We start from the raw sequence: 16,453 nt of genomic DNA, 5'->3' as shown, positions 1-16,453 counted from the left end.
CATTTCTGAAAAGACGACACACAAATGGCCAACAAATACATGAAAAAATACTCAATATTACTAGCCACCAGGGAGATGCAAATCAAAACAACAGTGAGGTATCACCTCATTTTAGTTAGGATGGTCATTATAAAACAGTAACAAATGCTAGTGACAATGTGGAGAAAAGAGAACTCTTATACACTGTTGCTGGGAATGTAATTTAGCATAGCCATTAAGGGGAATAGTATGGAGTTTCCTCAAAAAACCAAAAAACAAATCTAGCATATGACCCAGCTATCTCAATATTGGGTGTAGATGTGAAGGACGTGAACTCAGCATACTAGAGACTCATCTGCATTCCCGGTTTCAGTGCAGCATCATTCACAATTGCCAAGATATGAAAACAGCCAAGGTGTCCATCGTCAGGTAGATGGATAAAGAAAACGTGATATATGTGTGTGTGTGTGTGTATACATATATATATAGGAGTATCATTCAGTCATGAAAAAGAATGAAATTCTGACATTTGCAGCAAAATGGATAGATCTGCAGATCATTATGGAAATTGAAATAAGCTATACACAGAAAGATAAATAACATATATTCTCTCTGATATGTGGAAATTAAAAAAAAACAGTAAATCTGAATTTAGGATTGTGATTATTGGAGGTAGGAAGAATGGGATGAAGGATAGAAGCAGGTTGGGTAATAGGTGCCAAAACACCATCAGATGGAAAAGTCCCAGTGTTCCACAGCACAGTGGGGTGGCTGTGACACATAACCCTGTATCATAAAGAATGGGAAGAGAGGAGCTGGTAGGATTTGAACACAGAGGAAAATAAGGAGATGGAAAGATCAGTTGTCTGATTTGATCAGTTTATGCCTATATATTATACTGTGTACAAAATATTGCACTATATATTATAAAATAAAAAATATTCATGTTAATAAAAATATAAATATAAGATATTAATAAGATAGTTTAAAAGAAGAAACTAGAATTGCTATTTGATCCAGCAAGCTCTAGTCTGGGTATTACTGGACAGAAATGAAATCATTACCTCATAAAGACATTAGGACTTCCATGTTCACTGTGGCATTATTTATTCACAGGAAGCAAGATGAAAATAACCTGTGTCCATGGAAGGACAAACGGATAAACAGACGGCGGTATATGTGCACAATGGGATGCGTTCACGCTCAGGGAAAGATCATGCCGTCCAGCAGCACCTGACTGGACGTGGAGGTCACAGCGGTGAGGCGAGTCAGATGTGGGGAGAAACACATTAAGTGATCTCACTTACCTGTGGGATCTGACAAAAGGGTCAAGAGTAAACCAGTCATCACCTGGGCAGGAGTGTGGGAGGAGTGGGGAGTGTGGACTGGAGGGTGCAGAGGAGCAAGCAAGTGGGATGAACAAGTCTGGAGGCCAAATGCGCAGCATGAGATCTGTGGTTAACACAGTCAACCGTGAGGGATTTCTCTAAATACATGGATTTTAGCTGCTCTCACCACACACAAAATAGGTAACCCTGTAAGGTGACAGATTTGTAAGTTTGCTTCTCCACAGTCATCATTTTACTATCTGCATGCATTGCATAACATCATGTTGTATACATTAACATTTATTTCTAAAATTAAGTGAAAAGCAAATATAACAGACTCTACAAGTATGAGTGTATACTTGTTTTCCTGTCTTTTCTCAGCTTCTTTAAAATTTAAATTGTATAAGAAGTTAATAATAGAACTACTGTATGATATAGCAATTCCACTCTGGACATATGAAAAGACTTTTTGCATATTATGCAAAACTATTCATGAATTTAAATTTTTTTCACACCAAAATAAACCTATCTTTTGATTTCATGTTCTGTGAACTTTTGGAAGTACCCTCATCTATCCAAGAGGGAATGAAGTTAGTATGTTGAAGAGATATCGCCACTCTCATGTTCATCACAGCATTCTTCAAAAAGTCAAGATATTGAATCAACCTAAGTGTTCATCGTGAGATGGACGGATAAAAAGTGGGACACACACACACAGTGGAACACTACTTAATCTTTAAAAAGAAAGAAATTCTGTTATTTATGACAACATGGATGAACTTGAAGGATATCATGCTGAGTGAATAAGCCAGGCACAGAAAGACAAAGACCACTTGATCTTACTTACTTGTGGAACCTTAAAAAGTTGAACTTACAGAACAGTACGATGCTGCTCACCAAGGGCTGGGGTGGGGCAACAGAATGGAAAGATGCTGACCAAATGGTGTAAAATTTCAGTTAGGAGAATATGTTCAAGAGCCCTATTGCATAATATCTGATTATAGTTATCAATAATTAGTTGTACATTTGAAAATTTCTTGGAGGGTAGATTTTTAACTTCCTTACCACAAAAAATAAGTATGTGAGTTCATGGCTGAGACCATTGATTGATTTATTCATTCTACATATATGCACTGGACACACACACACACACACAATTTGTCAGTGAAAAATATGAAAGATAATTGAACACTGAAATAGTGCAGCTACTTGCACAGCCCTTAAGAGACGAGCCCACCAGTGAAGCTGTAGACGCAGCCTTGGGACCACGTCCTCATTTCCAACACACCCGAGTTCAATGACAACTTGTGGATGAGCGAATGTTTTTGCAAAAGACACAGGGATAATTTGAGCTCTCCAGACACAGAAACACCATCTGCCTTTTCTGCTCCCAAGGGCAAGCATCTTCAGGCATGACGGTCACCAAGGTACCAGGAAACAGACTAAAGCAAAATCCCATGTGGATCTTACCAGGTGGTGGAAGACCCGTTCCCCAGGACGCCCTTGATCTCCTCCCGGCATCGTTCCTGGTGCTCAGGGTGCAAAGCCAGGCAGTAGAGAAGCCAGGAGAGGCTCGCGGCCGTGGTGCTGTGCCCTGCCAATATGAATGTATTCACCTCAGACTGCAGGTCAGCATCCGGGAAGCTGTCTTCATTCTCGCGCTAGAACAGACAGCAGAGAAATCTGTCTGCAATATTGGTGGTAATGTTCTTGGCGGTCCAGTCAAAACAATGGTGCAAGGCAGAAAATCGGCTTCAAATGAGTTTGTGAATCTATCTGATTACCTCCAAATCCTGCCAAACCAGCAGTTTAACTTGCAGCAACTCCTCCTAGTGACGGAGTTCTGGAACTCCATCTTCACCCCAGTCTACATGGAGCCAACTCATCAATTCAAACAACTAATAAATTTGGTCAACCAGATTTTTTGGGTGTATCGAGACAGAGATTTATTTTAAGGAATTGGACCACATGATTGTGAAACCTGTCAGGGCCAAAAGGCGGGACAAGAAAGAGTTAATATTGCAAATCAGGGAAGAGTTGGTATTGCAATCTTTGAGTCCAAAATCTGCAGGGCAGGCCAGCAGGTGGACACCCAGGAAGGACTTTTCCCTTCCTTTTTTTCAAGCCTGACTTTAATTCCTTGGGGTGCTGTTCATTATTTTCTTTGTTCTGCTTTCATCTTCTCCCCAGATCGCCACACACCCATCTACCCACAGAATTAACTGGCTGTGAGGCCAACTCACAGAGTGGGAAGACTTACCTGGGCACAAAGGACAATATCCAGGAAATCCTGGTACTCCGTCTTCCCAGCGCCAGCCTGCTTCACCCCACCCTGGAGGGATTTCTTTCTGTCTTGGAGGACCTGTTCTGGGTAGAATGATAGCTCTCCATTACCAAAGTGATAAAAAACAGTCAGTCAAACTCAAATAAGTAAAAAGAAAGCCGTGGCCCAGGAGTAGCTTCAAATCTTGTCTGAGTTCCAGAGGCCAGAGTAGGTACTAACACACTTAGTTTTCACAGATGGCTCATCTTCTCACCAAAATGAACAGCTTTTAATCCAAAGCTCCAAAACAAAAACAACAGATGGAAAACATAGGTTATATTAGCAAGGCAAGCTGATTATGATTACAAATTTACATGCAACTGACCAATCATTCTCTTCTTCCTCAGTCTAATACCTTCATGAAAAAGTTATAAAAAGACATGGAAGACAGGGCAAAATGCCAGTACATGTATAATTAAAGGGCCGGAAGAAAAAAGAAATGAACAAAAGTTTGTAACAGAACTAATATTTAAAACATAATCCAAGAAAACCATCTAGAAATAAGAGAAAACTACATACATCTCCAAGCCTGGAAAAATGGAATGGAACGGCCAATTCTAATATGTATCCTAGTAAAACTATTAGACAGTAAAGACAAAGAAAAAAAGTTCCTTGGGGCCAGTGTTGTGGCACAGTAGGGTTAAAGCCCTGACCTGAAGTGTTGGTATCCCCTATGGGCACTGGTTTGAGTCCTGGCTTCTCTACTTCCAATCCAGCTCTCTGCTAATGCGCTTGGGAAAGCAGCAGAAGATGGCTCAAGTCCTTGGGTCCCTGCACCTGTGTGGGAGACCCAGAAGAGCCTGGCTCCTGGCTTCAGATTGGTTCAGTTCCAGCCGTAGTGGCCATTTGGGGAGTGAACCAGTGGATGGAAGACCTCTCTCTCTGTCTCTACCTCTCTCTGTAACTCTGTCTTTAAAATAAATAAGATAAATATTTAAAAAAAATTTCCTCAGAGTCTCCAGACAAAAAGACCAAATTACTTGTAAGAGTAAAAATAAAAAAATTGGGTTACAGACACAGAAACACAAATATCACATGTTTTCTCTCATATGTGGAAGCTAGAATTGTTGATCTATATTTAGAAGAAAGATGAAATGAATTTACATACAAGAAAGAAAGATATCAAGGAGTTCCTTACATACACACACACACACACACACCCCACAAAGGATAAGGAAAAAGAGACAGGAACAGAAGAAATATGTGAAGTAGTAAATGACTGACAGCTTTCCACAATTTTTTTTTTGACAGGCAGAGTGGACAGTGAGAGAGAGAGAGACAGACAGAAAGGTCTTCCTTTGCCTTTGGTTCACCCTCCGATGGCCGCCGCAGCTGGTGCGCTGCCGCCGGCGCACCGCGCTAATCCGAAGGCAGGAGCCAGGTGCTTCTCCTAGTCTCCCATGGGCTGTAGGGCCCAAGCACTTGGGCCATCCTCCACTGCACTCCCTGGCCACAGCAGAGAGCTGGCCTGGAAGAGGGGCAACTGGGATAGAATCCGGCGCCCCAACCGGGACTAGAACCCGGTGTGCCAGCGCTGCAAGGTGGAGGATTAGCCTATTGAGCTGTGGCACTGGCCCACAATTTCTTTTTTTAAGATTATTTTATTTATTTGAAAGAGTTACAGAGAGAGGTAGAGACAGAGAGAGAGAGAGGTCTTCCATCCACTGGTTCACTCCTCAGATGGCCGCAACGGCTGGAGCTGCACCGACCGAAGCCAGGAGCCAGGAGCTTCTTCCAGGTCTCCCACACAGGTGCAGGGGCCCAAGGACTTGGGCCATCCTCTGCTGCTTTCCCAGGCCATAGCAGAGAGCTGGATTGGAAGAGGAGCAGCTGGGACTAGAACCAGCACCATATAGGATGCCAGTGTTTCAGGCCAGGGCTTTAACTCACTACGCCATAGCAATGGCCCCAGCTTTCCACAATTAATGGTAACCCCATTAATGCACAACGCCATAGTGCTGGCCCCTGTTGAATCTTTTTCTGGTTTTGGAATTTAGGTGATGTTGGCCTCATGGAAGGAGTTTGGGAGGGCTCCTTCCCTTTCAATTGTTCAGAATAGTTAAAAAAGAATTGGAATTAGTTCTTTAAAGGTTTGCTAGAATTCAGCAGTGAAGGCATCCAGTTCTGGATGGGAGGCTCTTTATTACTGATTCAGTCTCCATCTTGGTGATTTGTCTCTTTAGGTTTTCTATGTCTTCATGATTCAGTTTTGGTGATTGGTGATTGTACGTGTTCAAAAATCTATCCCTTTCTTCTAGATTTTCCTATTTGCTTGCATATAGCTGTTTGTAGCAAGTCCTGATGATTATGGTATATCAATTTTGTTTTTTTATTCAAACAAACAGCTCTTCATTTCTTGCTTTTTTCTATTTTTTGGTTTCAATTTTTAAAAATTTCTTCTCTAATTTTATTTTTTTCCTCTACTAATTTGGGGTTTGGCTTTTTTTTTTTTTAAAGAGTCTAGAGTACAATATATTTTAAGATTTATTTATTTATTTGAAAGTTAGAGTTACACAGAGAGAGGAGAGGCAGAGAGAGAGAGAGAGAGAGAGAGAGAGACAGAGATACAGAGAGACAGAGAGAGAGGTCTTCCATCTGATGGTGCACTCCCCAGTTGGCTGCAATAGCTGGAGCTGCGCTGATCTGAAGCCAGGAGACAGGAGCTTCTTCTGTGTCTCCCATGCGGGTGCAGGGGCCCAAGGACTTGGGTCATCTTCTACTGCTTTCCCAGACCACAGAAGAGAGCTGGATTGGAAGTGGAGCAGCTGGGTCTCGAACCAGTGCCCATATGGGATGCCGGTGCTTCAGGCCAGGGAATTAACCCACTGCGCCACAGTGCCGGCCCCTGGTTTGTTCTTGTTTTCCTAGGTCCTTGAGATACATTGTTAGATCATTTATTTGATGCCTCTCCAATTTTTTGATGTAGGCACTAATTGCTATAAAATTCCATCTTAACACTGCTTTGCTACATTCCATAGTTTTGATAGATTGTATTTTTATCATCATTCTTTCCTAGGAACTTTTTGATTTCTTCTATGACACCCTGTTCATTCAGGAGCATGTTGTTCAGTCTCTCTGTTTTGCATATTTTCTAGAGTTTCTTAAGTTGGTAATTTCCAGCTTCATTCCATTGTGGCCAAAAAACATACATGGTATGATTCCACTTTTGTTGAATTTTTTAGAGTTGCTTTATGGCCTAGAATATGGTCTATCCTAGAGAAAATTCCATGTACTGAAGAAAAGAACATGTATTCTGCAGCTGTGGGTTGAAATGTTCTATAGATAGCAATGAGGTCCATTTGGTCCATAGTGTAGGTTAGCTCTGCTGTTTCTTTGTTGATTTTTTGTCTAGTTGATCTCTCCCTTGATGAAAGTGGGGTGTTGAAGTTCTCCATTATAATTGTGTTGGAGCCTATGTCTCACTTAAATCCATTAACATTTGTTTCAAACTGCTAGGCTCCCTGGCATTGGGTATATACATTTACTATAGTCACATCTTCCTGTTGAATTGATCCCTTAAACATTACATAATGTCCTTCTTTGTCTTTCTTAGCAGTTTTTGTGTTCGTCTACTTTGTCTGATATATGGTATTTACACTTGTTCATTTTTGCTTTCTGTTAGCATGGAATATCTTTTTCATCCTTTCATCTTCAGTCTGTGTGTATCTTTGTTGGTGAGGTGTGTTTTTCTTAGGCAGCAAATAGATGTATCTTTTCAAAAAAAAATCCATTCAGCCAGTCTGTATCTTTTATTGGAGAATTTAGGACATTTACATTCAAGGTTATTATTGATAAGTAGTGACTTGGTCCTGCTGTTTTCCTATAAATATTCTTATTGTTTGTTTTAGAATTCCTTTGTACTTTTCCTAGGAATTTTTCTGCCTTCGCATTCTTTCATAATGATGACTATCTGTGTGTATCCCATCCTTAAGTATATTTGTAAGGCTGGGTGAGTGGTGACAAATTCTTTCAATTTCTGTTTGTATGGGAGGACATTATTTTACCTTCATGCATAAATGAAAGTTTTGTAGCGTTCAGTATTTTGGGTTGACAGTTTTTTTCTCTTAAGACTTGGTTATATCTCACCATTCTCTCCTAGCCTATAGGGTTTCTGATGAGAAATAAGCTGTTATTCTAATTGGAGATCCTCTGAAGGTAATCTGGCGTTGCTCACATATATATTTTAGAATCTTTTCTTTATGTTTTACTGTTGAAAGTTTGACTATAATGTGTCGTGGTGATGATCTTTTCTGACCATGTCTATTAGGAGTTCTATCTGCTTCCCGTACGTGGATGTCTGTATCTTTCTGAAAATCAGGGAAGTTTCCTGCTATTATTTTATGGACTAGGCCTTCTAATCCATTCTCTCTTTCCACACCTTCAGGAACTCCAAAGACATGAATGTTTGGTCATTTGATAGTATCCCATAAATCTCAAACACTATTTTCAGTTTTTCTATTTTCTTCTTCCTTTATCTTGTCTCACTGAGATAGTTCCAAGGATTACTCTTTTAGCCTGGGTATTCTTTCTTCTGCCTCACCTAGTCTGTTATTAAAGCTTTCCATTGTGTTTTCTATTTGACTAATTTAATTCTTCATTTCTTTTTTTTTAATATTTATATTATTTACTAGAAAGTCAGAGTTACAGTGGGGGGAGGAGGAGGGAGAAAGTATTCCTTCCACTGGTTCATCCTCCAGTTGGCCAAAACCAAGAGCCAGGAGCTTCTTTGAGATCTCCTATGTGGGTGCAGGGGCCCAAGTACTTGGGCCGTCCTTCACTGCTTTCATAGGCCATTAGTATCTATTTCATTTATTTATGTTCTGAATTTTATTATTTCATTTTTTTCTTCCTAATTTTGGATTTGATTTTTTTCTGTTTCCTGAAGCACAGCAATAAGTTATTTATTTGAGAGTATTCAGCTTTTTTGATGTAGGTTTTTGTTGCTATAAACTTCTCTTCAAATATTTAGCTTATTTATTTGAAAGGCAGAGAGAGAGAGAGAGAGAGAGAGAATATCTTTCATCCACTACTTCACTTCTAAGGTTAGGCCAGGCTAAAGCCAGGAGCTAGAAGCACCATCTTAGTCTCCATGTGCGTGGCAGGGACCCAAGTATCTACTGACTCTCAGGCCCAACTGCAGGAAGCTGGGTCAGTAGTGGAGGTGGGACTCCACTCCACTCGCTCTGAGAAGGGATGTAGGCATCCCAAGTGGTGGCTTAACCTGCTGCACCATAATGCCTGCTCCTAAACTTCCCCCATAGTAACGCTTTTGCTGTATCTCGTAGATTTTGCTATATTGTGTTTCCATTTTCATTCAAGAATTTTTAAAATTCCATACTTATTTCTTCCTAGATCCATCAGTTGTTCAGTGTTAAGTTGTTTCCATATATTTATATAGTGTTCAAAGTTTCTCTTTTTATTGATATCTAGAGGCCAGAAAAAATACTTTTCTTGTGGCCAGAAAAAAATACTTGATATGATTTCTATCTTCAGGAATACACTGAGACTCGTTTTTGTTTTATCATCTGATCGACACTGGAGAATTCCTCAAGTATTGTGAGGAACGTGTACTCTGCAGCAGTTGGATAGAATGTTCTGTAGGTGTCAATCTGGTTCAATTGGTCTAGGGTACATTTTATGTTGTTTCTTTGTTGACTTTCTGTCTGGATGATCTATTCATTGCTGAAAGTGGAGTGTTAATATTTCCTACTATTACTGTCTTAGAGTCTTACCTCTCACACTCAGTCGATTAGTATTTGCTTACATATTTGGGCATTCTGATAATTGGTGCATATACATTTATAAATGTAATTTCCTCATGTTGAATCGAACGAACCCTTGATTGTTATATAATGATCTTCTTTGTTTCTTTTCACTACTTTTGATTTAAAACTTATTTCATCTGATGTAAGTATGCCTATTCTTTCTTTACTTGGAGTTCTGTTTTTACTTCAGGCTACTCATGTCCTTAAAGGGGAAGTGAGTTTCTTGTAAGCAGCATATATTAAGGTATCGCTTTTAAATCAATTCGGTTTCTCTTTCAGTTGGAGAATTTAATCAATTTACACTCAAGGTAATTACAATAGTAAAGTCTTACTACTGTAGATTTTTATTTTCCTTCTCTCTCTCTCTTTTCTTTCTTTCTTTCTTTCTTCCTTCTTTCCTTCCTTTTTATTTTTTTTCTTTCTCCCTCTTCTACTTTTCCTTTGTAGTTAATTGATTTTCTTTCTTTTTTTTGGAATTTATTTTCAAAGATTTATTTTATTTATTTGAAAGGCAGAGTTACAGAGAGAGGTAAAGACACAGAGAGAGACCTTCCAGTCACTGGTTCATTCCCCAAATAGCCAAAATGGCTGGAGTTGAGCCAATCTTAAACTAGGAGCCAGGAGCTTCCTCTGGGTGCCCCACATGGATACAGGGGCCCAAGGATTTGAGCCATCTTCCACTGCTTTCCCAGGCTATAGGAGGGAGCTGGACAGGAAGTGGAGCAGCTGGGACTCGAACTGGCATGCATATGGGATGCCAGCAATGCAGGCTGGGGCTTTATGTTAATCCACTGTGCCACATTGCTGGCCCCTTGATTTTCTTTAGTAGTTTGTTTTGATCTCTAGCTTATTATTTTTGGCAAGTCTACCATAGATATCTGCTTTGAGGTTACCAAAGGCTTACAAAAATACATGTTGTGGTTATAATAAGCCATTTTAAAATGATAGCAACTTAAGATTCGAAAAGAAAGAAAAATCATAAAAAATACTAATAAAGAGCTTTACATTTGCCTTTTATTCTTCCATGCATTTTGAATTTTTTAAAAGATTTATTTATTTATTTGAAAGGCAGAGTTACAGAGAGGCAAAGGCAAAGGCAGAGACAGAGGGAGAGGTCTTACGTCTGCTGGTTCACTCCCCAAACAGCTGCAACGGCTAGAGCTGGGCTGATTGGAAGCCAGGAGCCAGGAGCTTCCTCTGGGTCTCCCAGGTAGATGCAGGAACCCAAGCACTTGCACCATCGTCCACTGCTTTTCTAGACCATAGCAGAGAGCTGGATCAGAAGTGGAGCAGCCGAGACTCAAATCGGCGCCCATATGGGATGCTGGTACTGCAGGCGGGGCTTATCTGGTATGCCACAGTGCCTGCCCCATATTTTGAATTTTTGATCTCTCATTTGCATCTTTCCACATCAAGCGTCTTGTAACATAATAATGTAGGCATTAGTTTAGTTATTTTGTGTTTCAATTGTCATACTAAAGCTGTGAATGGTTTACATAGTATGTTTACAATATTAGAACATCATGAGTTTGCCTTTATAGTTACTCCTAACAATGAATTTTGCACCTTTTCCTCTTAAAATTTCATGTAAGACAGGACCAGTGGTGGTGGTTAATTCTTTCAGTTTTCTGGTCAGGAGATGTCTTCATCTCCCTTTCTTTTCTTCTTCTTCTTCTTCTTCTTCTTCTTTTTTTTTTTTTTAGACAGGCAGAGTGGACAGTGAGAGAGAGAGACAGAGAGAAAGGTCTTCCTTTTGCCGTTGGTTCACCCTCCAATGGCCGCTGCGGTAGGCGCGCTGCGCCAATCCTAAGCCAGGAGCCAGGTGCTTCTCCTGGTTTCCCATGAGGGTGCAGGGCCCAAGGACTTGGGCCATCCTCCACTGCACTCCTGGGCCACAGCAGAGAGCTGGACTGGAAGAGGAGCAACCGGGACAGAATCCGGCACCCCAACCGGGACTAGAACCCGGGGTGCCGGCGCCGCAGGCGGAGGATTAGCCTAGTGAGCCGCAGCGCCGGCCCTTCATCTCCCTTTTATCTAAAGGACAGCATCACAAGTACACTGTTCTTGGCTGGCAATGTTTTCTCTCATCACATGAAAGTCTCACCTACTGACACATAAAATTTTTGCTAAGAAACCTGGAGTCAGGCAAATTGGAGCCCCTTGGTGTGTTACTTGCTTCTTTTTTATTACAGGTTTGAGAATCTCTTTGCCTCTAGCCTTGGGTAGCTTGAATATTTTATGTCATGGGGTAGACTTGGGTTATCTGAATCTGACTGGTGATCTCTGACCTTCCCGTTTCTGAACAGTTGTATCATTCTCCAGGTCTGAGAAGTATTTTATTATCTCTTTGGATATTTTTTATATCTCTCTGGCGTTCTCAAGTTCCTCTTGACCCCCAGTAATTCAGATATGTGCTCTTTTGATGCTGTCCTTAAGTTCCTGTAGCATTCTCTGTTCACTGGATTCTCTTCACCAGTGCATTGAATAGCCTTCTTCTCCGGTCACTAATCTTTCTTCTGTTTGATCTATCCTGCTATTGATGCCTTGTATCATGTTTTCTGTTTTGCTTAGTGAATCCTTCTGTTCAAGGATTTCTGATCGATTTTTTTCTGGTTGATTTTTAAAAATTACTTGTATTTCTTTGTTCAATCTCTGTTAGATAATTAAATTATTTGTCTGTTAGAAAATTGAATCATTTGCTTGTTGAGTTTCCTTAAAACAGCTATTTTTGGGGGCTGGCACTGTGGTGTAGTGGATAAAGCTGCCACCTGCAGTGCCAGCATCCCATAAGGGCGTTGGTTCGAATCCTGGTTGCTTTACTTCCTATCCAGCTCTCTGCTATGGCCTGGGAAAGCAGTAGAAGATAGCCCAAATGCTTGGGTCCCTGCACCCACATGGAAGACCTGGAAGAAGTTCCTGGCTCCTGGCTTCGGATCAGCCTAGCTCCTGCCATTGTGGCCAATTGGGGAGTGAACCAGCGGATGGAAGACCCTCTCTCTCTGCCTTTCCTTCTCTCTCTGTGTAACTCTGACTTTTAAATAATTAAATAACTCTTTAAACAAATTCATCTGAGCACTTTTTTTTTTTTCCATCTGAGCACTTTAAATATCAGTTACTATCTTGTTGGTTTCTGGTACCTTATTTTGTTTATTAGCTTAGATCATGATTACCTGAAAGTTCTTGATGCTTGTTGGCATATGAAGGCATAAACACATTTAAAGACTAGCTGCCCCCGCCCCCAATGTTTTAAGTCTGGCTTTATTTGTGGCTGTCCTTCCAGAGAATCTAAACCACCTGCTTATTTTCTCTGAGTCAGTGGGTGCTTGGGCTACATTAGCACTAGATGGCACCCAACAGCTACATTTGTTGTAAGTACAACATTGTGTTACGGTTTCAGACCAGAGTTTTCACAAGCACACAGTTGATGCGTTCAGAACTAACTGGGGAATTATCTATGACAGAATATCCCTTGCTGGGGCAAGGCTAGGCCAAGATTCCTAGTCCTGTGGCCAAAACGACTACAAACTGCATCACCCCTGAGGCCCACAGCCCAAGACCGTTACAGCATGAGGTAGGATCAAAGCCCATAGTTCTTTGGCTGTCTGCTATTGAGGCAGACTCACAAGTGAAGCTGGCTGGAATATGAGTCTGATCAACTGGCGCCACAGGACTCTGCTTGGCCCTAGGGAGGGTCCAGAGGTTCCATCTGCAGGTCTTGACATGGGAGCAAGTGTTACTGTTTTGTACCCCACTAGCTCTGGTCAGCCACTCAAATGGCCCACTGCCTGTGTGCGGTCCTGCCATTCCTGATAACCATTATTCCTCATTCCTACCCCTATCTCAGCAAGCAATCCTGTGGTCTCTCGATTTGAGCGCTGGTTAGTCAATGACGGGTAAGATCCCCTGGGGGACAACCTAAGACAGGCACAGCTGCGTACGGAGACCACATGGAAACGGGGTCAACAATGGTATGGCCAAGATCATGCCTCCCGTTGCTCAAAAATAAACAAAAAGGGGGAAATGTGGTGGAATGAGAAGGCCATGCCAAGATGGCCTCTGGCAAGCCAGCGTCAGTTACTTAGGAATGGCTTTGAAACCCACCTGGCAACGGAGCCTGCCTAGCAACAGGCTGTGATTGGATGGCTTTGGAAACTTCCTGGCAACAGGCTGTGATTGGTTGGGGCATAGACCGCCCCTTGACCGGATTGGCTGGTCTTGGCTATATAAGATGTTGTCCCAACTGTAATAAACGAGTCTGTGGGCTGCTTGCCTCAAGCCTGCTTTCACCCGACTCCTGGGGTCTGTGTGGTGACTCTGCGCCTCTTGCCCCCACCACGCTCCTCCTCTCAGAAACAAATCCATTGCAACATTGTTGAGAAATCAACGGCAACAAGCAAGGACCTTACAAATCTGCTCAGTGTTGACTTAACTAGTATAGTCCTGTGGTTCTGTGCTGTCTGTCCACTTCTGGGGGAGGAGTGATAAAGGCAGATCCTGGCCACCCAGGCTGTAGCTCTGATGGGTCCCACCTGGGTCTCACAACCATGAGGTCCTGTGAAGTCATGGGGATGCACGCTAGACCCACAAAAAGCTGGTAGTGACACACACCAGAACAAGTCCATCTCAGCAAGATAAAGGTATGTGCGTGATGCTGGGGCATCTGGTGGCTCCATTAGTTTTAATTCATTGCCAAAAAATGGAAATGCACCCATAGTTATTTCATAGTGTGCACTGTCCACGAACATTTTGAAGACCCCTTGCATTTTTTTTTTTTTTTGCGGGGTGGGGGGATAGACAGTGAAAGAGAGAGACAGAGAGAAAGGTCTTCCTTCCATTGGTTCACTCCCCAAATGGCTGCTATGGCCGGCACTGCACCGATCTGAAGCCAGGAGCCAGGTGCTTCCTCCTGGTTTCCCATGTGGGTGCAGGGCTCAAGCACTTGGGCCATCCTCCACTGCCTTCCCGGGCCACAGCAGTGAGCTGGACTGGAAGAGGAGCAACTGGGACTAGAACCCGGCACTCATATGGGATGCCGGCGCTGCAGGTGGAGGATTAACCAAGTGAGCCACGGCACTGGCCCCAGAAGACCCCTTGCACTTTAATGTTTTTCAGTGCCAGATACTTTTCAAAGTGATTTTCAAATACAGTGATAATGATGTTACTGTCAAAAATGGACTACAGATATGATCAGATATAATATATAGTGTGTCTACACCTGCTAGTAGGTTTTTTGTAAGTGCACATATTGCACACCAATGAAGCTGCCTAATGATACATTTCTCAGAATAGGTCCTGTCATTTAATGACTCCCGACTCTATTGGCATAGTCATCGTCACCCAAGCCTATGAGATAGGTTCTCTTCTGTCCCCATTTTGCAGATGACACCGAGGCAACACAGTAATTTGTCAGAAGATATTGTTGGTAGGTGGTAGAGTTGATATGAATTAATGAATTGTTGCTAAGTATTTTCTGTTATGGTATTCATGAAAAGCAATGCTGAGTTGCTGAGAAAGCTTACTCTAGTTCAATGTTTGCACTTATGTTTTGCAAAGCTATTTTTGAGTTAACTTTTGAATTCATGTCCAAGTTTACGCTGTATCCCTATTCTTTCCTATGTTGTACACTTTTAGTTTGTCATTATTACTGAAATCATGATGCAAAAGCCATGATGATGCAAAAAAGATGCAAAAATCCTATATGCTCATCTGTCATATTTATATTAATAATACTTATAAATAATAAAAATAATATATAGAAAAACTAACTGCTACTATAATGTAGCAAAATCTCCTAAGGGATTCAAATTGTGCTTCATTTGAGCAGCATCTACACAAAAACTTCTCTAAGAACAAGAAGTCTGGGGTGGGAGTGGGTATTCGGGCTAGTGGTTAAGACACCGGTTTGGATGGCAGAATTCCGTATCAGAGAGCCTGGTTTTGAGCCTAGATCTGTTCCCTTTTTCCACTTCCCGCCAATGTGCACTCCGGGAAGCATCAGGTGATGGCTCCAGAACTTGGGTCCCTGACACTGACATGGGAGATCTGGACTGAGTTCCTCACTCCTGGATTCAGCCTGGCCCAGCCCTGACTTGCTGTGGGCATTTGGAGAGGTAAGCAGCAGACTGACGAGCTCTCTTTCTCTCCGTTACTCAGTCTGTCTCTCAAGTAAATAAATGAAAAATTCTGTGTCAAGTGCTTTACTTGGCAGTTAAGGCAGTTAGAACAGTGGTAGGATGCCTGCACCCACGTGGGAGTGAGTCCTGGTTTGATGCCTGGCTCTGGCTCCTGAGCTCCGCTTCCTGGTAATGTGAACGCTAGGATTCGGTGATGAAGACTCCAGCAGCTGGGCTCCTGCCACCCCTGTCGGGGGCTTGGGTTGAATTTCCAACTTCTGGCTTTGCATCCCAACAACCTACACCAACCCATTGCAGATGTCTGGGGAGTGAACCTGTATATGACTGCTCCATCTCTGTCTTTCTCTCCGCCTCTCAGAGGAGCAAATAGCAGTACCCAAAGCAACACAAGTTCTTTCAGCTTTCACCCTGAGGCTTATTCTCCTTGATAGACACAAGACCATCAGGACAGGGTGTGGACTTGGACAACCCATACCCAACCATACCCAAGAAATACCTGTGTACTGATGCAGCACTTGGCTTATCTTCTGGAAGCGATAGCCCTGAGGGCTGAATTTGAAAATTATGTCATGGTGATGTAAGCAATTGTACAAACGGTGAGATGTGATTTTGTCCAGTTCAAACATTGCTTTTACATAAAGATCATGGGTGCTAGAAGAGAAAGAGAAAGGTGGGACAGTGTATTAACAAATGACCTAGATAATGTTGAACAATTTTTTTTCTTTTTTTTGCTTTCCGGTCACTGACCTGTTTGTCTGGCAGTTGGTCTCCTTGCTAAAAGCACATTTCATGATTATGTCCAGGGCCATCAAGTTGATGTGCTCATGGACCTCCACGGCTGTGTCCTGAGCACCGCCGATCTTCTCCCACTTACCCTGGCACAGAAGGTCAAGGTCAACATCATCACCGTCACCATCAACAGTC

General features: G+C 42.1%; 1 protein-coding gene across 1 annotated transcript in view; it reads right to left on the bottom strand.

The window, feature by feature from the left end:
- The window catches only part of LOC133759080 (cytochrome P450 4X1-like), a 45,821-nt gene that overhangs the window by 10,942 nt on the left and 18,426 nt on the right, over positions 1-16,453 (bottom strand). Inside the window, exons 5-8 of the mRNA XM_062190078.1 lie at positions 16,277-16,404; positions 16,026-16,180; positions 3,568-3,674; positions 2,778-2,968 (exon numbers count right to left, since the gene is read on the bottom strand). Coding sequence (XP_062046062.1) covers positions 2,778-2,968; positions 3,568-3,674; positions 16,026-16,180; positions 16,277-16,404 — 581 coding nt within the window. The remainder of the gene's footprint in view (positions 1-2,777; positions 2,969-3,567; positions 3,675-16,025; positions 16,181-16,276; positions 16,405-16,453) is intronic.

Source organism: Lepus europaeus, chromosome 5 (assembly GCF_033115175.1).
Source record: "Lepus europaeus isolate LE1 chromosome 5, mLepTim1.pri, whole genome shotgun sequence".
In the NCBI taxonomy this organism is placed as follows: Eukaryota; Metazoa; Chordata; class Mammalia; order Lagomorpha; family Leporidae; genus Lepus; species Lepus europaeus.
This window is presented reverse-complemented; position numbering and strand designations above follow the sequence as displayed.